We start from the raw sequence: 23,703 nt of genomic DNA, 5'->3' as shown, positions 1-23,703 counted from the left end.
ACTTGTGGAGGGAGCGTGGTTTGTAAACATTATTTTTTGTGACAATATATAGATATAGATATAGATACACACACACACACACACACGGCGTGAACATAATGGATACATTAATACATATATGTCAGCTTGGCAGCACATGGCATAAGTAGTTTGCATGGAATTTTCTAATGATAGGCAGTAAAATAGGTCCTCTGCAGCTAGTAACAATAGGTCCCCCCCCCAGCAACAATAGAGCCCCCACAACAAAATACCCCCTCTCCCCCCAGCAAGTAACAATACTGTAGATCCATCCTAGCAACAACAGACTCCAACAGCAAAAATAGATCTCCCGGATGACAGCATCAATAGACCCTTCCCTCAAGAGTAGATCTCTCCCATCAACAACTGAGCCCCCCCCCCCCAACCAACATAAAATCCCCCTGAGCAATGATAGGATTGGCCTCCCCAGCAGCAATGGATCCCCCAAGCACACCCTAGCACCTTGGCATTATATACAGTTGTGCTCATAAGTTTACATACCCTGGCAGAATTTATGATTTCTTGGCTATTTTTCAGAGAATATGAATAACAAAAAAACTTTTCTTTCACTCATGGTTGGTGTTTGGCTGAAGCCATTTATTATCAATCAACTGTTTACTCTTTTTAAATCATAATGGCAACAGAAACTACCCAAATGACCCTGATCAAATGTTTACATACCCTGGCCTGTTAACATGCACACAAGTTGACACAAAGGGGTTTGAATGGCTATTAAAAAGGTAACCATCCTCACCTGTGATCTGTTTGCTTGTAATTATTGTGTGTGTATAAAAGGTCAATGAGTTTCTGGACTCCTGACAGACCCTTGCATCTTTTATCCAGTGCTATACTGACGTTTCTGGATTCTGAGTCATGGGGAAAGCAAAAGAATTGTCAAAGGAACTGTATAAAACAGAACAAGGGATATGAAAAGATATCCAAGGAATTGAGAATACCAATCAGCAGTGTTCAAACTCTAATCAAAAAGTGGAAAATGAGGGGTTCTGTTGAAACCAAACCATGGTCAGGTAGACCAACTAAAATTTCAGACACAACTGCCAGGAAAATTGTTCGGGATGCAAAGAAAAACCCACAAATAACTTCAGGTGAAATACAGGACTCTTTGAAAACATGTGGTGTGGCCGTTTTAAGATGCACAATATGGAGGCACTTGAAGAAAGATGGGCTGCATGGTCGAGTCACCAGAAGAAAGCCATTACTACGCAAATGCACACAAAATATCCCGCCGCTTACAATACGCCAAACAGCACAGAGACAAGACTCAACCTTCTGGCACAAAGTCATTTGGAGCGAGGAGACCAAAACTGAGCTTTTTGGCCACAACCATAAACACTACATTTGCAGAGGAGTCAACAAGGCCTATGATGAAAGGTACACCACTCTTACTGTGAAACACTGAGGTGGATCGCTGATGTTTTGGGGGGGATGTGTGAGCTACAAAGGCACAGGAAATTTGGTCAAAATTGATGGCAAGATGAATGCAGTATGTTATCAAAAAATACTGGAGGAACATTTGCATTCATCAGCCAGGAAGCTGCGCATGGGACGTACTTGGACATTCCAACATGACAATGATCCAAAACACAAGGCCAAGTCGACCTGTCATTGGCTACAGCAGAATAAAATGAAGGTTCTGGAGTGGCCATCTCAGTCTCCTGATCTCAATATCATTGAGCCACTCTGGGGAGATCTCAAAACGTGCCGTTCATGCAAGACAGCCCAAGAGTTTACAGGAACTGGAGGCTTTTTGCCAAGAGGAATGGGCAGCTTTACCATCTGAGAAGATAAAGAGCCTCATCCACAAATACCACAAAAAGACTTCAAGCTGTCATTGATGTTAAAGGGGGCAATATGCGGTATTAAGAACTAGGGTATGTAAACTTTTGATTGGGGTAATTTGGATAGTTTCTGTTTCCATTATGATTTAAGAGTAAACACAGTTGATTGATAATAAATGTCTTCAGCCAAATACTAACCATGAGTGAAATAAAAGTTTTAGTGTTCTCATTCATATTCTCTGAAAAATGGCCAAGAAATCATAAACTCTGCCAGGGTATGTAAACTTATGAGCACAACTGTACTGCGTTCCCGCTGAAAAAGAAGCCATGGCCACCCTTAGTAAAACAAAGCTTGGTTGCCATGAACGTTCAGGGTTAGGACGGGCAATGCCAAGCACGGTTGGTGACACAGATTTCTACCAATGATCAGCCTGAGCAGATGTCCTCACAACATACATTTAAGTTTTGTGTAGAACGAACATCAGTGATCCTTATAGTAAATATTGGATGAACATAAACCAGCTGCAACCTATATTTCCATTTTATGGAAAACCTTGTGATGAGTCATCCTAAGTCTGCAAATCGATAGAACACAAACTTCAAGAGTACGAAAACATTTCAGTATTTGTCATCCAGTCACAGTGATTTGACAGTTTTTACAGTTCCGTCAGAGAAATGTGCTGAGTGTATAATGTTCGCTAATAAAATAGTGTCTTCATTATTCTAGCAACATAACACCCATAAACAAATAACATTGCCTTAAAGCTGAACTCCAGGTATAGATAATGAATAGTTACCTTCGTCCAATGTAATTCTGTATATACCATACCTGTGGGATCCCTCTAGAAGCTGGAAATCACTTTAGTAGACATCTCCATTAGCTTCGGAGCCCCGTACCTAGCGGCTACCCTACTGTATTGGAGGTCGACCACAAGGCACCATTCAGAGAATACCTTGCATCTGCAAAGCATTGTCTGATTTGATGTGATGAAAAGCGTGATGTCCCTACCTTGCCTCCCCATCTTATGCCTTTGAATTAATTAAGAAAATGCAGAGCATCTTTGAATAGTGCCCATCGGCCGACCTCTTATGTTCAGAATGCAATATGGGACCCGGAAGCAAGTAGAGAGAAAATGAAACTGAAATAGCGGTGCCCTACTACAGCGAGTTCCAGCTTCCACAGGTATGCAATATACATACGGTAGTTACATTACTCAAGCTGGTCCAATGTAATTATGTAAAAATATCCATACCTGGAATTCGTTAAAGAAGAACTTCATCCTGCCTAACCACAACACATGCTTGCTAGACCATGAAGTCCTGCATTTTCTTGCATGAAGCCAAAAGTTCCTCTTTCGTTGCTCTTCTCCCATGCCAACATCTTTAATGGAGGTCCGGCAAATGCTGCAAATCTATGCCAGGTCTATGGGACGTGCGAGATCTCAGAAAAAAACTGCCTCCTAGGATGTCTACACTACAAATCCTGTGATGCATTTTCCAAGACCTAGGCGAGGATTTAGCTACCCTGCCAGCAGGACACCTCTCTATAGCCCAGCTCCCCTTCTGGCTATGGCCAGAAGGGCAGCCCAAGTCTCGCAATCAGCCTCTCGGGAGGTGTAGTGTAAACATGCCAGGAGGCAGTCTGCGAGACCTCGCACAGACAGACATTCTGCAGGTCTCTGCCAGGTCCCCGGCAGCATCCCTCGCCACATGGTCCAGCTACCCTCCCGGGAGCATCCCTAGCCACAGGGTCCAGCTGCCCTCCCAGCAGTATCCCTCCTCACGGCTCAAGATGCCCTCCCGGCAGTATCCCTCACCAAAGCCCAGCTCCCCTTCCTGGCAGTATCCCTCACCAAAGCCCAGCTCCCCTTCCTGGCAGTATCCCTCACCAAAGCCCAGCTCCCCTTCCTGGCAGTATCCCTCACCAAAGCCCAGCTCCCCTTCCTGGCAGTATCCCTCACCAAAGCCCAGCTCCCCTTCCTGGCAGTATCCCTCACCAAAGCCCAGCTCCCCTTCCTGGCAGTATCCCTCACCAAAGCCCAGCTCCCCTTCCTGGCAGTATCCCTCACCAAAGCCCAGCTCCCCTTCCTGGCAGTATCCCTCACCAAAGCCCAGCTCCCCTTCCTGGCAGTATCCCTCACCAAAGCCCAGCTCCCCTTCCTGGCAGTATCTCTCACCAAAGCCCAGCTCCCCTTCCTGGCAGTATCCCTCACCAAAGCCCAGCTCCCCTTCCTGGCAGTATCCCTCACCAAAGCCCAGTTCCCCTTACTGGCAGTATTCCTCAACACTGCCCATCTCCACTCCCGACAGTATCCCTCACCATAGCCCAGCTCTCTTTCTGGCAGTACACGTACATTACAAATTCATAAAAGCATCAACATTCTACTGTAATCTCAAAAGTAATTTTCAATATTTTGAAATCAGCAGCTTTTATCAGAATTATTATTATTATTACAGGATTTATAAAGCGCCAATAGTTTGCGCAGCACTTAACAAAATTAAGGCAGACATTACAATTTGGTACAAGAGGAATCAGAAGCCCTGCCCATTAGCGCTTACAATCTAAAAAGGGAGGGTCAATTGATACAAAAAGGTAATAGCTGTGGGGGATGAGCTGATGGAGGAAGTAAAACAGTGTATTCATTAGAAGCAGGATAGGCTTCCTATAAAAAGAAGGGTTTTCAAAGATCGTCTAAAAATGGATAGATTAGGGGACAGTCGAACAGATTGGGGTAGGGAGTTCCAAAGGATAGAAATCCTGGAGGTGACAAGGGAGCTAGGGAGCAGGAGGTCTTGGGAGGACCGAAGAGAGCGGCTTGATTGGTATTTTGGTACTAGGTTAGTGATGTAGCTGGGGGGCAGAGTTATGGATGGCCTTGTAAACTATTGTTAGTACTTTGAATTTTATTTGTTGGGTGAGTGGCAGCCAGTGGAGGGATTGGCAGAGAGGGGTGAAGGACACTGAATGGTTGGTAAGGTGGATGAGTCTTGCAGCGGCATTCATTATGGACTGAAGGGGGGATAGTCTATGTAAAGGTAATCCAATGAGGAGGGAGTTGCAGTAGTCAAGGCGAGAGATAACCAGGGAGTGAATTAGAAGCTTAATGGTGCCATTAGTTAAAAAGGGGCGTATTCTGGAAATGTAGCGGAGGCTAAGCCAGCATTATTTGGACAGGGATTGTATGTGGGCCTGAAAGGACAGTTCAGAGTCTAAGGTTACCCCCTAGCACCTTGGCATGTGGGACAGACTGATAGATGAAGTCAGGGGAGGGAATATTAAGAGCTCAGTTTTAGATAGATTCAGTTTGAGAAAGTTGTTTGACATTCAGGCTGATATGTCTGTTAGTAAATCAGTGATGCGTGAGGAGACTGATGGGGTGAGCTGAGGGACAGAGAGATAGATTTGGGGGTCATCGGCATATAACTGGTAGTGGAAACCTTGGGAGGCTATCAGCTGACCCAGGGAGGACCTGTAGATCGAGAATAGAGGTCCAAGGACAGAACCTTGGGGGACCCCAACGGTAAGAGGAGTTGGAAAGGAGGAAGTGGAGCTGTAAGTGACACTGAAGGTGCGGTGAGATGGAGGAGGAGATGGACGAGGAGGTCAACTGTATCAAAGGCATTTGAAAAGTCCAAGAGTAAGAGTACAGAATAATGACTGATGGTTTTGGCTGTTAGTAAGTCGTTTGTGAGTTTTAGGAGAGCAGTTTCTGTGGCGTGCTGTGGGCAAAAGAAGGTTATTCTCAATGAGGTGGTCTCTTAAATTGGTTGTAGACTAAACGTTCAAGGAGTTTGGAGGCAAAGGGAGTAAAGAGATGGGTCGCAGGTTGTTAAGACTGGCGGGGTCCAGTGAGGCCTTTTTTGGTATGGGAGTGATTAGCGCATTATTTAGAGGGTTGGGGAAGATGCCAGTAGAGAGTGAGAGGTTGAAGATATGAGTTAAAGAGTGTAGGATAGAGTCAGATGGTGACTGTAGTATTTGAGAAGGAACAGAGTCCAGGGGGCAGGAGGTTAGGTGGGCATTAGAAAAAAGTTTAGTAACTTCCTCTATATTAGCTGGGTTAAAAGAGGGAAGTATTGGTTGCGCAGGAGGACAAGGAGTGTAAAGTGAGGGAGATATGATGAAAGATCTTGCCATTAAAGCGGAGTTCCACCCACTTTTGAAAGGTGGTCTTAAACGAAAGACCACCTCTCCACCCCTCGTTTTTGGATATTAAACAAAAAAAAAAAAAAATTTCTTCTTCTATCGTACCTTTTTATGAAGTACAGCCTGTACTTCTGGTCCGCGGCGCAGGACGTAATTTCCTTTTGTATGGCAAGCCCCCCCGCTGTCTTCTGGGACCTTTGTGTATCCCAGAAGACAGCAGGCCATTCAGAAAGCGCCGCGCGGCTCGCGCAGTAAGAAACAGGCAGTGAAGCTGCAGTTTCCCTTAGTTAAATTGGCGGCGCCTGCACCCGATCCGATGGACGGATCGGGTGCAGGCGCACTCGGGGAACCGACAGCGCGGGCTCACTGGACAGGTAAGTGTCCTTATTAGAAGTCAGCAGCTACAGTGTTTGTAGCTGCTGACTTTAATATTTGCGGGTGGAACACCGCTTTAAAGGTCTTTGTTCAGGTACTTCCTGTTACAACGTGACAAATGTTGTGTCTCTGTCTCCCACCTGTGCTCCTGTATTGTCACCTTGTCACATGAAATTCAGAGGGCATCCACAGTTAGAGCTCTGTAAATTTGTGTCAGCAAACAATGCAAAGTGGAACCTAAACACTCGGATCATTTCACTTCTCTGCACTGTTTGGAGGGTGCTCAGTGGTAAATACCAACGTGCGCTGAGCACTCCCTTGTACCAACCACCTGAACAAGCCCTTGGATGACACGGCAACAATACAATCAGACATGCTCATGCAGAACGAAAGCTCAGATTGTCAGAGACTATGAAAACAATAGCAAATGCTCCATAATGTTAGTCTACCTAAATCATACAAGCAGTGTCTACCTACCTGGATCTGCGCAGACTCATAATTGGATTGCTAATTTATCCACAGAATACAATCAATTCATAGCCCCCAAGTGGATCTCAAGTCCAGGGGGACAATTGCAACTAACGTTCAATGATCACCAGATCAAGTCATGTACATCTTGTGGTCTATGGCCAGCTTTGATCACTGGTGTCCCTCACATAGAGGCACAGGTCATAAACAGCCACAATGGGGCCAGGTGTAGGAAGCATAAAGCCCATAGAACAGTAAAGAGCAGCCAGGGTCACCTCCACAATGGCCCCTGTGACCCTGCTGACTACAGAGGCCGATACTCATTATTGTCAACATTTGGAAATCATTTTCAGGGACATTGTGCTCTTCCAGGCTCACACAACCCAATAGTTGGCATAGGGAGAAAATAATGGAAGGTCCAAGTCTTCTAATATGTAATTATCCAGGAGCAGATGTGTGCTACCTACTGAGAAGGTCTAGTAGTCTATGATTAGCCTATTGGAGGCAATAAATGATTCAGTAAATTATTTTTTTACCAATTAATCTGTCCTAATAGGTGATATACAGTTGACAACCTAATCAATCAATATGCCACACACAGTCAGGCACAGATGTTGGTTGAGAAGGCCTGGCTTGCAGCCTCGGCTCTAATTCATCCCAAAGATGTTCTATCGGGTTGAGGTCACGACTCTGTGCAGGCCAGTCAAGTTCCTCCACCCCAAGCTCGCTCATCCATGTCTTTATGGGCCTTGCATTGTGTACTGGTCCCGATCATTTGGTGGAGGGGGGATTATGGTGTGGGGTTGTTTTTCACGGGTTGGCCCCTTAGTTCCAGTGAAGGGAACTCGTAAAGGTGACAGCATACCAAGACATTTTGGACAATTTCATGCTTTGAACTTTGTGGGAACAATTTGGGGATTCGTTCCCGTGAAGGGAACTCTTAAGACATCAGCTAAAGCTGCATGATTGTTAAGAGATCGTGATCTCGATTCCACCCCACACACACACACACACACACACACACACACACAATCCTAATCCAGAATCTCCATGATTCTTGTAAGAAGTGCAGAGCGGTTCCCCTTGCTCACTGCTGTCAAAAAAAAAAAAAAAAAAAAGCAGCCAGCAATGTTTATCAACAATGTTGGGCAGCCTGAAAGATAAAAACGAAACATTGTATCTGTTCATTTATTTACAGATCAAAGCAATGAACTTCAGTGTGCTAATTGAGTCAGTTTAAAGTGGGGTTCCACTAAAAAAAAAAAAAAAAAAAAAAAAAAAAAAAAAAAATGGAACTTCCGCTTTAAGCACTGGCGACCCAGACATGCCACGTTTGGGACAGGCGAGTGTCTGTTTATTAAAAGTCAGTAGCTACACTTTTTGTAGTTGCTGACTTTTAAATGGGTGGAACTTCGCTTTAAAGCGGGGGTCCACCTATCTATTGTTTTTTTTTTTTTTTGTTCATTCACAAACTTTTCTTCTCAGCATTACATACTCACATATTGTGTGTAATATGTCCGCCTGTGTCAGATTTCGTCGGAAAGAATAACTTATATTATTCACTGCAGGTGGTTTCCATCTTCATTGTGGGCATTTGAAGCCCACAAGCATTTATTTCCTGGATGTGGTGAATGCTGTGCTCCCAGCATTCACCGCTCGTTCCCGCACATGTTCAGTGGCATCCTGGGAAGCCTGAGACTAGCTCCCAGGAGACTGTGCGGAGTCTGGGAGAGGCTAGAAACACGCCTACTCCCACGGGAGGAGAACCAGGAAGTGCAAAGAAGAATAGAAAAATAAAAGGTAATTACGGCGATTTAAATTTTTTTAAACGGCATGTCAGCATCTAGGCAAGGAAGAGAATACATACAGATATTGTTCAAAATTTGGGTGGAACCCCGCTTTAAGGCTGAGTTCACACTGAAGCACGGAGCGGCTCACAGCAGGAGTTCGGTGAGTCTCCATTCACCGTTTCAGGTCCGATTTCAGCCCAAATTTTTGGCTGAATTCGGACCAGAAAAGGCTCAGGACCCCTGTGCAATTCGCCCCGGAGCCGCTCTGGAGATGTGAACCGGCTCCATAGACAGCCGGTCACAATCTCCTGACATGAAAATTGGATGCGGAGAAACCCACATTCAACTCATACTGGTGTGAACCCAGCCTAAAGCAACCTTGTCAAGTAAAAAAAATAAAATCTTTTTTTTTTTCTCCTTTTTATTAAATTGTTCCTCTATTTAACCCCTTATTAGCCCTTAATTTACTCTAATCAGCCTTATTAACTTCTTATTCTCCTCCATTTAAATTATTATTATTTTTTAATAATTTTTATTTATAAACTATTAATAATTAAACCCATTTTTTGTTTGCTTTGTTCATTAATATTTTTACACCTTTAACATATATTTACATGTTTCACATTGAAAAAAAGCGCAAAAAAAAGAAAAAAAAAGAAATTTTAATTATATTTTAATATAATTTTAATTTAATTTTAATATGCAAAATAACTTTTTAATCCTTTGTACCATTGCCGACAGCTGAATTATGAACCATAAAGTTGCAGTAGGTATCAGTATCAGAAAATACTAAAAAAAAAGTCCCTAATATAACGTAATGGTCTTTTTTTTTTTTTTTTTTTTTTATTTCTTTACACATTATATTATTTTTCATGACATTTCTTTACATTTGATTGAAGCAGAGAGTATTAGGTCTTATTTTATTGCCATCTTGTTAGATAGCCTAATGTTCAGGCCAGTGGAGGCCCGTCTATAGTGGGTGCATGGGCGCCACCCCCCCCCTCCAGGCAGTAAAAAAAAAAGTTTAATACTGGCCCTTTAAAATACAAAAAAAAGGTCCTTAAGTGCACTGTGTTTGGACGCCAGACACAGTGCACTTATGGGAAGCGCCACGTCTATGCAATCACAAGATTGCAGACACAGCGCTTCATTTGCAGGCTTTTATCCTACCTTGCGGCGCTTTCCGAAGAATAGTATCTATTACTACGGCCGGGTGGTTTGATTGACATCTTGGTTTGATGTCACTTCCTGTTTTCTCTCTCCCATGAGAGAGGAAACAGGAAGTATGAGAGGAGTGGACTCCTCCATCCCATCTGCCAGTGTCCACACAGTAGGAGAGGACACCACACAGCAAGGTAAGTACCGCTGTGCTCCCACGGAGAACGGGGGGGGGGGGGGATTGGTTCAATGTGACACTGGCAAGGCTGCATTTGGTGAGACACAGGCTGCATGTAAGCACGGACTCCGCTGGGGACACCTGATGGCATCTGGTGGCAGGTGACGTGGCTAGTGACACGCTCAGGGCTCCCACTGATTCTGCATTATGGTGAGTTGAAGGATTTCATTTTATATTACAATGTAATAATAGAAATAATGCGCTTCAATCATCCTGACACCATAGCAACCATGGTGCCGGGATGATTGAAGTGTTATCACCAGGTGTTTGGAATATCTTTATCTGCTGATTGTTAAACTTTCTAGAATACACATATTTCTATTGTTGTGTAGGACCTGGGCCTGCTGTCCCTCCATCCCTCGTTCATCTCAGATGCTAGCCACACCACCTTAGAGCCACGCCCACTATTCTGCTGAAACCACGCCCATTTCACCAAGTGGGGGGGGTCAAAAAGGAAGGGCGGGGTCTGGCGCCCCCCATCCTAAAACTTCCCAAGCTGCCACTGGTTCATGGGTAGTAAATCTTTAAAATAAAAAAAAGTTCAGAATCGTGATCTTTATTCTAAGCAAAAAGAATTGCGATTCTCATTTTATACAGAATCGTGCAGCTCTAGCATCAGCATACTAAGACAATTAGACAATTTCATGCTCCCAACTTTGTGGGAACATTTTCGGGATGGCCCCTTTCTGTTCCAACATGACTGCGCACCAGAGCACAAAGCAAGGTCCATAAAGACATGGATGAGCGAGTTTGGGGTGGAGGAATTTGATTGGCCTGCACAGAGTCCTGACCTCAACCTGATAGAACACCTTTGAATTAGAGTGCAGACTGCGAGCCAGGCCTTCTCGTCCTACATCAGCGCATGACCTCACAAATGCACTTCTGGAAGAATGGTCAAACATTCCCATAGATACACTCCTAAACCTTGTGGACAGCCTTCCTAGAAGGGTTGTAGCTGTTCTAGCTGCAAAGGTTGGGCCAACTCAATATTGAACCCTACAGACTAAAACTGGGATGTCATTAAAAATTTCATGTGGGTAGTTCCCCTAATGGCCATCACCGGAGACGTCTAGGTTCTTATAAAGATCATACCCAAGCCACAGAGGTTCTCGTAATGGCCATCACGGAGGGTTCTCGTAATGGCCATCACGGAGGGTTCTCGTAATGGCCATCACGGAGGGTTCTCGTAATGGCCATCACGGAGGGTTCTCGTAATGGCCATCACGGAGGGTTCTCGTAATGGCCATCACGGAGGGTTCTCGTAATGGCCATCACGGAGGGTTCTCGTAATGGCCATCACGGAGGGTTCTCGTAATGGCCATCACGGAGGGTTCTCGTAATGGCCATCACGGAGGGTTCTCGTAATGGCCATCACGGAGGGTTCTCGTAATGGCCATCACGGAGGGTTCTCGTAATGGCCATCACGGAGGGTTCTCGTAATGGCCATCACGGAGGGTTCTCGTAATGGCCATCACGGAGGGTTCTCGTAATGGCCATCACGAAGGGTTCTCGTAATGGCCATCACGGAGGTCACAGAGTTTTTAGTCATGACCATCACTGAGGTCACGGAGTTTCTCTTGTAATGGCCACCACTGAGGTCACGGAGTTTCTCTTGTAATGGCCACCAGAAGATAGCCATTACCACAGCCATGGAACTATCACTGGGGCCACAAAATGTTCTTGTAAAGGCCATCACTTGTGCCGTAGAGGGCCTCTTATTGGGCATTACTTGTGTCATGGAGGTTATTATATGGGCCAACACCGGGGCCATAGAAGTTTCTGTAATGGCCATGACTGGAACCATAGAGGATCTTGCGGGCCCTACCTAGGCAGCTAAAAGTCTCTACCTCCAGCATGGGCACTCTTCCATGAGTCCTTCATGTTCCTAGGAAGAGGAGATGAGGCTCAAAACGCATAAAAACACACTAAAACCACTTATTTGGTGCAAATTTGGATGCTCCGGTTGAGATCCAGTTGGGGCGGAAAACGTGTAATTCCACCAATTTCACCCTTGTGGTTGAGCGCTGTCACGCTTCGCTAAACGTGAACGGCGATGGAGTCGGTCTTCTGGAGTTTCTCGTATTTTGGGTGTTTTTTTAGGGCACGTGTCCCTTTAAGACTATGAGATCCATTGAAAGGAAAAGTCCTCTAAGAGAAGAAGATCCTAATGTCACAGATGACAGGAGGGGGAGGAGCGGGATGGGTCAGACCACCCCCCCAGGACACACACACACATCTCACCTTCCCGGGGACCCCCCGGTGGTCGGTGCTGCCCTGCCAGAACCTCCGGCTGTAGCAGGTGATGTAGCCCACCAGCTTCTCCTCGTAGGGGAAGTCCACCTTCCAGATGAGCGAGCCGTAGCCGAACACCCACATGATGATGACGATGACAGCCCCACTACTCGCACTGACACACACCGGTGTCTGCGCCCTCGCCTGCCACCAAACCCCGCCCCTCCGCCTCTTCCCTCCCGCTGATTGGACTGCGCCGGCAAAGCATCACGGGACATGTAGTAGAAACGCCGAGCACTTTTTTTTTTCTTTTGGATGAACTTTATACATAAGAGACTGGAACATAAGAGACAAAAGAAGAGAACTGCTGCGGGTGAGTGAGCGGTCCAGGCGGGGGCGTGGCCTGGTGGTCCACGTGACTGAAGTAGACGTGAGAAGCGCGGCGCGGGAGATGTGATCGGTCGGTGGACGGGCCCGTGCTGGTGACGTCAGAGCTGCCGACCGGAATAGTAAACGGAGCGGCGCCGGTCCGGTGTGTGGGCGTGTCAGGACCTGAGACTGACAACCCGCCCCCTGTGTGTGTTTATTAAAGGGTGAGTTCACCTTCTTATGGGAAACAAGTGAACTAAACGCCAGATATCCGCCTCAGTACATCGCCACATAGTGCTACCGGTGTACCTGAGACCCTCCGTGCTGACCAATGAGAGCGCAGCTGTCCTTTTCTGACCAATGAGAGCGCAGCTGTCCTTTTCTGACCAATGAGAGCGCAGCTGTCCTTTTCTGACCAATGAGAGCGCAGCTGTCCGTTTCTGACCAATGAGAGCGCAGCTGTCCGTTTCTGAGCAATGAGAGCGCAGCTGTCCGTTCTGACCAATGAGAGAAGAGCGCGTAAAGTTCCCACAGAAAAGACCAATCAGTGCAAAGATAAACAAAGTATCACAGACAGTAGACGTGCACTGACAATTTGTTTTCGTTTCATTCTTTTTTTGCTTTTTTTGGAAATCTGAAAATTCGGATTTTCGAGTTTTTGAATTCCGAATTTTTTTGAGTTTCAGAATTTTCGACTTTCAGAATTTTCGACTTTCAGAATTTTCGACTTTCCGAATTTTCGACTTTCCGAATTTTCGACTTTCCGAATTTTCGACTTTCCGAATTTTCGAAATTCAGAAATTTCGGAAATTCGAAATTAAAAAATTCGGGAATTAACGAATTTGTCAAAATTCGTTAAAAAACGAGTTTGGAACTAAATGAATTGCTTTTTAATTGCACTGATTGCTGTATAAATGTGAATGGTCCCAAAATCGCGCCAATAGTGTCCAATCTGTCCGCCATAATGTTGCAGTCACGATAAAAATCGCTAATCGCCGCCATTACTAGTAAAAAAAAAAAAAATATTAATAAAAATGCCATAAATCTATCCCCTATTCTGTAGATGCTATAACTTTTGCGCCAACCAATCCATATACGCTTATTGCGATTTTTTTTTTTTTTTACCAAAAATATGTAGAAGAATACATATCGGCCTAAAGTGAGGAAAAAAAAATGTTTTTATATATTTTTTTGGGGATATTTATTATAGCAAAAAGTAAAAAATAATGCATTTTTTTCAAAATTGACGCTAATTTTTGGTTTATAGCGCAAAAAATAAAAACCTCGGAGGCGATCAAATACCACCAAAAGAAAGCTCTATTTGTGGGGAAAAAAGGACGTCAATTTTGTTTGGGAGCCACGTCGCACGACCGCGCAATTGTCAGTTAAAGTGACACAGTGCCGAATCGCAAAAAGTGCTCTGGTCTTTGGCCAGCCAAATGGTCCGGGGCTGAAGTGGTTAAAATGAATGTCATTTCTGAACGAAAACCACATCCACTGTCTGAAAATTCCTTTGACAAAGAAGTTTTCTATTATTTCCAAATTTTCCCATCACTGTGGTTGAAAATGAATGTCGATTTGACCCCCACTAACGATTAGAAAATCAAACAAACGTTCTTAAAATTACACTTTTTTTGAAGGAAGTCATTGTTTGTTTTTTAATTAAAAAAATGTGATCTCTGAGTCTGATGATATTTACCAGATTCTCCCTCTAATAGTGTATATACAGTATATCTCTTCTAATAGTATATACAGTATATATCTCCTCTAATAGTGTATACAGTATATAACTCCTCTAATAGTATATATCTCCTCTAATGGTATATACAGTATATATCTCCTCTAATGGTATATACAGTATATATCTCATCTAATAGTATATACAGTATATCTCTTCTAATAGTATATACAGTATATATCTCCTCTAATAGTGTATACAGTATATAACTCCTCTAATAGTATATATCTCCTCTAATGGTATATACAGTATATATCTCCTCTAATGGTATATACAGTATATATCTCATCTAATAGTATATACAGTATATCTCCTCTAATAGTATATACAGTATATCTCCTCTAATAGTGTATACAGTATCTCTTCTAATAGTATATACAGTATATCTCCTCTAATAGTATATACAGTATATATCTCCTCTAATAGTATATACAGTATATCTCCTCTAATAGTGTATATACAGTATATCTCCTCTAATAGTATATACAGTATATCTCCTCTAATAGGGCGTACACACGGTCGGACTTTGTTCGGACATTCCGACAACAAAATCCTAGGATTTTTTCCGACGGATGTTGGCTCAAACTTGTTTTGTCTACACACGGTCGCACAAAGTTGTCGGAAAATCCGATCGTTCTAAACGCGGTGATGTAAAACACGTACGTCGGGACTATAAACGGGGCAGTGGCCAATAGCTTTCATCTCTTTATTTATTCTGAGCATGCGTGGCACTTTGTGCGTCGGATTTGTGTACACACGATCGGAATTTCCAACAACGGATTTTGTTGTCGGAAAATTTTATCTCCTGCTCTCCAACTTTGTGTGTCGGAAAATCCGATGGAAAATGCGTGATGGAGCCCACACACGGTCGGAATTTCCGACAACACGCTCCGATCGGACATTTTCCATCGGAAAATCCGACCGTGTGTACGGGGCATTATAGTATATACAGTATGTCCCCTTTAATGGTGTATATACAGTATATCTCCTCTAATAGTATATACAGTATATCTCCTCTAATAGTGTATACAGTATATCTCCTCTAATAGTATATACAGTATATCTCCTCTAATAGTGTATACAGTATATCTCCTCTAATAGTGTATACAGTATATATCCTCTAATAGTGTATATACAGTCCTTTGCATTCTACTTGGGAGCACAGCCTGCCTGTACTCCAGTGGAGGAGCCTGACATGCAGAGGTTGGCTTCCCTTACACCTCTGGCTCAGGAGCCCTGGTAAGGTAACAGAGAGTGCCAGAGCACAGAGTGAGCACGAGTGCCTGACCGGTCTTCCTTTGACGCCATACACGGTTCAAATCTCTACTGGTTCAGCAGGAACCGGCCGAGATTCAAACCGTTAAAGGGGTTGTAAAGGTTTGTGTTTTTTCACCTTAATGCATCCTATGCATTAAGGTGAAAAAGAACCTTGCAGTCCCCGGCCCCCTAGCCCCCCCCCCCCGTTTTACTTACCTGAGCCCCAGATTTCCGTTGGCGTGTCCCCGTCGTCCCTCTCTCCACGGGTTCCTGGCTCTTACATACTATACAGTATATCTCCTCTAATAGTGTATATACAGTATATCTCTTCTAATAGTATATACAGTATATCTCCTCTAATAGTGTATACAGTATATCTCCTCTAATAGTATATACAGTATATATCTCCTCTAATAGTGTATACAGTATATAACTCCTCTAATAGTATATATCTCCTCTAATAGTATATACAGTATATATCTCCTCTAATGGTATATACAGTATATATCTCCTCTAATGGTATATACAGTATATATCTCCTCTAATGGTATATACAGTATATATCTCCTCTAATAGTATATACAGTATATATCTCCTCTAATAGTATATACAGTATATATCTCCTCTAATAGTATATACAGTATATCTCCTCTAATAGTGTATACAGTATATCTCTTCTAATAGTATATACAGTATATCTCCTCTAATAGTATATATCTCCTCTAATGGTATATACAGTATATATCTCCTCTAATAGTATATACAGTATATCTCCTCTAATAGTGTATACAGTATATCTCCTCTAATAGTATATACAGTATATCTCCTCTAATAGTATATACAGTATATATCTCCTCTAATAGTATATACAGTATATCTCTTCTAATAGTATATACAGTATATATCTCCTCTAATAGTGTATATAGTATATCTCCTCTAATAGTATATACAGTATATCTCTTCTAATAGTATATACAGTATATATCTCCTCTAATAGTATATACAGTATATCTCTTCTGTCTGTTATTCTCAGAGTGGATTAGAGATTTTGCTCCCTAACCATATACCGGTAGTTGGTTATTTATATTTTCCACTGCATAGAGATATTTAAGAATAAATTGACTTTTTTTTAAAACTTTATATATTAACTAAATTATACACCACACTTTTTTTTAAGGTTATTAACTGATTAATCAAAACCATAATCAGCTAACTAATCGATTATGAAAATAATCGTTAGTTGCAGCCCTACATAAGTATTCACAGCCTTCGCTCAATACTTTGAAGCTCCTTTGGCACCAATTACAGCCTCAAGTATTTTTGAGTATGATGCTACAAGCTGGGCACACCTATTTTTAAGCAGTTTCTCCCATTCTTCCCTGCAGGACCTCTCAAGCTCCATCAGGTTGGATGAGGAGCGTCGGCGCACAACCATTTTCAGATCTCTCCATAGACGTTCAATCGGGTTCAAATCTGGGCTCTGGCTGGGCCACTCAAGGACATTCACAGAGTTGTCCTATAGCCACTCCATTGATATCTTGGCTGTGTGCTTAGGGTCGTTGTCCTGTTGGAAGATGAAACTTTGCCCCAGTCTGAGTTCCAGAGCACTCTGGAGCAGGTTTTCATCAAGGCTGTCTCTGTACATTGCTGCATCCATCTTTCCCTCGATCCTGACTAGTCTCCCAGTTTCTGCCGCTGATAAACATCCCTACAGCATGATGCCGCCACCACCATGCTTCACTGTAGGGATGGTATTGACCAGGTGATGAGCGGTACCTGGTTTCCCTCAAACATGAAGATTACCATTCAGGCCAAAGACTTCAATCTTTGTTTTGAATTTTATTTCTCATGGTCTGAGAGTCCTTCAGGTGACTTTTGGCAAACTCTAGATGGGCTGTCATGTGCCTTTTACTGAGGAGTGACTTCCGTCTGGCCACTCTACCATACAGGCCTGATTGGTGGAGTGCTGCAGAGATGGTTGTTCTTCTGGAAGGTTCTCCTCTCTCCACAGAGAAATACTGGAGCTCTGTCAGAGTGACCATCAGGTTCTTGGTCACCTCCCTGACTAAGGCCCTTCTCTCCCGATCGCTCAGTTTGGCCGGGGGGCCCACTCTAGGAGAGTCCTGGTGGTTCCAAACTTCTTCCGTTTACAGATGTTTAGGCCACCGTGCTCATTTGGACCTTCAATGCTGCAGACATTTTTCCGTGCCTTGATACAATTTTGTCTCCAAGACCCCTTTCACACGGAGGTGCTTTCAAGCTAAACAAAAAGCGCCTTAAAAGCTCATGAAAAACTATTTCCATTAAAATCAATGAATGCTGGAGCAGTACGCTGGAAGGGCGGAGAAAAAACGCCCCTCTCCATTGAAATTAATGGAAAGCTCTTCAAAAGCGCTCAGTGTTTTACTGTAGTTTAGAAGTGCCTCAGTGTGAAAGGGGCCTAAGGTCTACAGACAATACCTTGGACTTCATGGCTTGGTTTGTGCTCTGACATGCACTGTTAACTGTGGGACCTTATATAGACAGGTGTGTGACTTTCCAAATCGTGTCCAATCAACTGAATTTACCACAGGTAGGACTCCAATCACGTTGGAGAAACATCTCAAGGATGATCAGTGGGAACAGGATGGACCTGAGCTCAATTTTGAGTGTCGTGGCAAAGGCTGTGAATTCTTATGTACATTGGATTTTTTTTGTGTTTTATTTTACAAAAATGTGCAAATATTTCAAACGAACTCCTTTCACGTTGTCATTGTGGGGTATGGTTTGTAGAATTGTGAGGAAATAAATGAATTTAATCAATTTTGGAATAAGGCTGTAACATAACAAAATGTTAAATGTTAATAACAATACTTTCCGAATTGCACTGTAAGTAACCCAGTATGCAGGGGTCAGGAGTAAGTATCACAGTGTGCAGGGGTCAGGAGTAATTAACACAGAGTGCAGGGGTCAGATGCAAGTAACATAGTATGTAGGGGTCAGGAGTAAGTAACACAGTGTGCAGGGGTAAGGTGCAAGTAACAGTGTGCAAGGGTAAGGTGCAAGTAACAGTGTGCAAGGGTCAGGTGCAAGTAACAGTGTGCAAGGGTCAGGTGCAAGTAACAGTGTGCAAGGGTCAGGTGCAAGTAACAGTGTGCAAGGGTCAGGTGCAAGTAACAGTGTGCAAGGGTCAGGTGCAAGTAACAGTGTGCAGGGGTCAGGTGCAAGTAACAGTGTGCAAGGGTCAGGTGCAAGTAACAGTGTGCAGGGGTCAGGTGCAAGTAACAGTGTGCAAGGGTCAGCTGCAAGTAACAGTGTGCAGGGGTCAGGTGCAAGTAACAGTGTGCAGGGGTCAGGTGCAAGTAACAGTGTGCAAGTAACACTGTATGCAGGGGTCAGATGCACGTAACATAGTGTGCAGGGGTCAGATGCAAGTAACATAGTATGTAGGGGTCAGGAGTAAGTAACACAGTGTGCAGCGGACAGGTGCAAGTAACACAGTGTGCAGGGGTCAGGTGCAAGTAACACAGTGTGCACGGGTCAGGTGCAAGTAACACAGTGTGCAGGGGTCAGGTGCAAGTAACACTGTATGCAGGGGTCAGATGCATGTAACATAGTATGTAGGGGTCAGATGCAAGTAACATAATATGTAGGGGTCAGTTGCAAGCAACGCAGAGTGCAGGGGTCAGTTGCAAGCAACGCAGAGTGCAGGGGTCAGTTGCAAGCAACGCAGAGTGCAGGGGTCAGTTGCAAGCAACGCAGAGTGCAGGGGTCAGTTGCAAGCAACGCAGAGTGCAGGGGTCAGTTGCAAGCAACGCAGAGTGCAGGGGTCAGGTGCAAGCAACGCAGAGTGCAGGGGTCAGGTGCTAGTAATATAGTACAGGGGGTCCCCGGGTTACGAACGAGATAGGGACTGTAGGTTTGTTCTTAAGTCGAATTTGTTTGTAAGTCGGAACAGTACCTTTTTTAAGTGCAAATCCAGTCTCAGAGTCAGGAAGTGAGATTAAATCCATCTAATGAGGATACAGACAGTATCATTTTTTTTATTTTAATTATTCTTTACTTTTTTTAATTACTTTGTTATTTTTTTTTAATTTAATTTAATACTGTATTTCTTATTTTTTTTAATTTTATTTTTTTATCAATTTTTTTTCACTTAACTTTATTGCTATCACACAGGAGAAAACAATTCCCTGTGTGAAAGCAATTGGAGGTGACAGGTTCCCTTTATTGACCCTGTCACCTCCTAGCACTGCTAGATTTTCTGTCATAGCTGAGAGGGGAGGAGCACAGCTCTCCCCTCTCACTCTACATGGGGGCAGGGACAGGAGGAACAGGTACAGTACACTGCATATTGTGCATATATTAAGCATATTACAGTACTGCCGGACTGCTCACCTGATGGCACAGCAGGGAGATGGATAGATGGTGTGTCCAGGCAGGCCGGCCGTGGTGCACCTCCGCGGGGCAGCGCTTGTAGGAAAGACCGGGGATCCTGGAGGCTTCACTAGGCCGGACAAGGCCGCGGTGACGTCACTCGGGCCCCGTTCGTAAGTAGGGGTCGTTCGTAAGTCGGATGTTCGTAAGTCGGGGACCCCCTGTATATAGGGGTCAGGAGTAGAGGTCGACCGATATGGGTTTTTCTCTAGCCAATGCCAAAGCCAATATTTTAGAAATCGCGGTGGCCGATATATGATGCCGACTTTTTTGGGCCGATATATTAGGCCGATTTTTTTTTTTTTTTTCCCTTCATCTCATAAAATCTAACAGTTAGACCCCTTTCCCACTGGGGCGTTTTTCAGGTGCTTTTGGGCTAAAAATAGCGACTGTAAAACGGCTCCCCTACAGTCTGTGTGAAAGCTCGAGTGCTTTCACACTGAGGCGTTGCGCTGGCAGGATGTTAAAAAAAAGTCCGGCAAGCAGCATCTTTGGAGCGGTGTATACCACTCCTCCACCACTCCTGCCCATTGAAATGAATGCGCACCGCTGCCGAAGCGCCTGCAAAGCGTTTCAGCAACATCGCTTCAGGGGCGCATTTAACCCCTTCTTCGGCCGCTAGCTGGGTGCCTATACTTACCTATTCTGAAGTTGCTCCGGTCCAGTCACATGACCTCTCCAGCACCAGCTTTGATGTAGAGGAGAGATTACCGACAATGCTGCGAATGCCTGGGAGATGACATCTGAGATGGGAGATGACATCACTTAAAGGCTGACTATGGGGCACCTATTGTCACCTCCTCTATGCTGAAGACGCTGTTGGCAGCTGATCATGTGACCGGACCGGAGTGACTTCAGAAGAGGTAAGTACTGACATCTTTTATTTGTACAGGTCAGTAGGGCTGAAACAACTAATCGATTAATCAACAACTAATAGATTATGAGATTAATCAATTACTATTTTCATAATCGATTAATCGGCCAGTAACATAATGGGGTTAAAAAAAAACTAAAATGAGCCCTTTATAGTACAAAAAGAGCAAAATAATCGCTACTGTAAATAATACTTTCACAGCTCTACAGTACAAAAATGAACCCCTTACAGTAGTGATTATCTGCTTTTTTTTTTTTTTGTACTATAAAGGGCTAATTTTCGTTTTTTATAACCCCATTATGTAACTAAACGTCTTAGACCTGGTTCACATCTATGTGTTTTTTTTTGGTGCTTTTTGCAGAAATGCACTACAGCTTATTTACATGGTTTCCTATGGGACGTGTTCACACAAAACGGTGCTTTTTTGGTTCAATATCCTTCAATGGAGAAGCTGCAGAAAAGCATGTAATGTGTTTTTGCAGCAAGTTGTGTTTTTTTTTTTTTTTCTTAATATGCCCAACAACAAATTGGCCAAAAAAAAATGCAAAAACGCAAATCGCAGCAAAATAATGTGTGCAAAAATCAAAACGCACAGCAGAGATAGATCAAAAGCAAACTGCATAGGTGTGCACTGAGCCTTATGCTGGCCACACCCATCCATTTTCAGACGAGAATATTCAGACGAAAAATCTTTGTACATTCGCTGAATGAAAGAATGTTGTTTGAAATTTTCACTTGTTTTTAACATTCTGTTTTTAAAATGAATGTAATTTCTGAATGAAAGCCACATACACTGCCTGAAAATTCCTTTGATCAAGAAGTTTTCTATTATTTTCAAATTTTCCCATCACTGTGGTTGAAAATGAACGTCGATTTGATCCCCACTAACGATTAGAAAATCGAACAAATGTTCTCAAAATGACATTTTTTTTTTTTTTTGAAGGAAGATATTGTTTTGTTTTTTTTTTTTTAATAAAAAAAATTAGATCTCTGAGTCTGATGATATTTACCAGATTCACCCTTTAATAGTATATACAGTATATCTCCTCTAATAGTATGTACAGTATATCTCCTCTAATAGTGTATATAGTATATCTCCTCTAATAGTATATGCACTATATCTCCTCTAATAGCGTATATACAGTATATCTCCTCTAATAGTGTATATACAGTATATCGCCTCTAATAGTGTATATACAGTATATCTCCTCTAATAGTGTATATACAGTATATCTCCTCTAATAGTGTGTATACAGTATATCTCCTCTAATAGTGTGTATATACAGTATATCTCCTCTAATAGCGTATATACAGTATATCTCCTCTAATAGTGTATATACAGTATATCTCCTCTAATAGTGTGTATATACAGTATATCTCCTCTAATAGTGTATATACAGTATATCTCCTCTAATAGTGTGTATGTACAGTATATCTCCTCTAATATTGTATACAGTATGTCTCCTCTAATAGTGTATATACAGTATATCTCCTCTAATAGTGTATATAGTATATCTCCTCTAATAGTGTATATAGTATATCTCCTCTAATAGTATATACAGTATATCTCCTCTAATGGTGTATATACAGTATATCTCCTCTAATACTGTATACAGTATATCTCCTCTAATAGTGTATACAGTATATCTCCTCTAATAGTGTATACAGTATATATCCTCTAATAGTGTATATACAGTCCTTTTGCATTCTACTTGTTAGCACAGCCTGCCTGTACTCCAGTGATGGAGCCTGATGTGCAGAGGTTGGCTTCCCTTACACCTCTGGCTCAGGAGCCCTGGTAAGGTAACAGAGAGTGCCAGAGCACAGAGTGAGCACAAGTGCCTGACTGGTCTTCCTTTGACGCCATACACGGTTCAAATCTCTACTGGTTCAGCAACAACCGGCCGAGGTTCGAACCGTTAAAGGGGTTGTAAAGGTTTGTGTTTTTTCAATGCATCCTATGCATTAAGGTGAAAAAGCACCTTGCAGTCCCCGGCCCCCTAGCCCCCCCCCCCTGGCGTTTTACTTACCTGAGCCCCGGATTTCCATTGGCGTGTCCCCGTCGTCCCACGGTTTCCTGGCTCTTGATTGGATAGATTGATAGCAGCGCAGCTATTGGCTCCCGCTGCTGTCAATCAAATCCAATGACGTGGGGGGGGGGGCGAGTCCGGCATTCTGTGTCTATGGGCGCAAATGCTGGACTCGGGAGTGCCCCTGTAAGGTAACCCCCCGTGAGAGCGCTTCTCCTAGGGACTTATCTGATAAGAGGAGGAGCCGCCGAGGGACGGTGTTCGGGGCCACTGTGTGCAAAACAAACTGCACAGTGGAGGTAAGTATGATATGTTTGTTATTTTTTAATTTTTTTTAAAAAGCGAATCTTTACAATCACTTTAAATCCCTCACGTCTCTTCCTGTTCTTTTTCATCCACAATATTGTTAAAAGCTGAGAAAAGTTAACTGGCCGCTCGGCTCTGGCATTTTAGTTATTGAACTTCTGTCTTGTGTACAGGTGGAAATGGATTTCTCAGAGGCGTATACTGATAGATGTTCTTCTGTCGGACATGTGGCTCGCAGAGGTGATATAAAATCCTTGAGGAACCTAATTAAAAAAGGATGCAGCGTGGATGTGCCTGATAACAGAGGATGGATGCCGATCCATGAAGCGGCTTTTTCCAGCTCGGCTCAGTGTTTACAGCTGCTAATTAGCTCAGGTAGGGCAAATAATAAAGCCTTATTAATAGGCCTGTTATGTACATTTTAAGGCTTTTCTTATTGTTTGCTGTGTGTGCTACTTTTGGTGGAACATTTTTATTTTAATGGACTT

At 43.3% G+C, this 23,703-nt stretch overlaps 2 protein-coding genes across 3 annotated transcripts in view; one reads left to right on the top strand and one right to left on the bottom strand.

Annotated features, from left to right (window-relative positions):
* Positions 1–12,474, bottom strand: part of CHAC2 (ChaC glutathione specific gamma-glutamylcyclotransferase 2) — a 48,861-nt gene extending 36,387 nt beyond the window's left edge. Inside the window, exon 1 of the mRNA XM_073628561.1 lies at positions 12,235–12,474. Within this exon, the coding sequence (XP_073484662.1) occupies positions 12,235–12,369 (135 nt within the window). The 5' untranslated portion in view covers positions 12,370–12,474. The remainder of the gene's footprint in view (positions 1–12,234) is intronic.
* Positions 12,475–12,502: 28 nt separating this feature from the next.
* The window catches only part of ASB3 (ankyrin repeat and SOCS box containing 3), a 248,972-nt gene continuing 237,771 nt past the window's right edge, over positions 12,503–23,703 (top strand). The window contains exons 1-2 of one of the 2 annotated variants that reach the window (XM_073628560.1): positions 12,503–12,598; positions 23,389–23,590. In XM_073628560.1, the coding sequence (XP_073484661.1) occupies positions 23,395–23,590 (196 nt within the window). In that variant the 5' untranslated portion in view covers positions 12,503–12,598; positions 23,389–23,394. Of the gene's footprint in view, positions 12,819–23,388; positions 23,591–23,703 lie in introns of both variants that reach the window. The other variant, XM_073628559.1, reaches the window with a different exon arrangement.

This window comes from Aquarana catesbeiana, linkage group LG04, assembly GCF_042186555.1.
Source record: "Aquarana catesbeiana isolate 2022-GZ linkage group LG04, ASM4218655v1, whole genome shotgun sequence".
Taxonomy (NCBI): Eukaryota; Metazoa; Chordata; class Amphibia; order Anura; family Ranidae; genus Aquarana; species Aquarana catesbeiana.
This window is presented reverse-complemented; position numbering and strand designations above follow the sequence as displayed.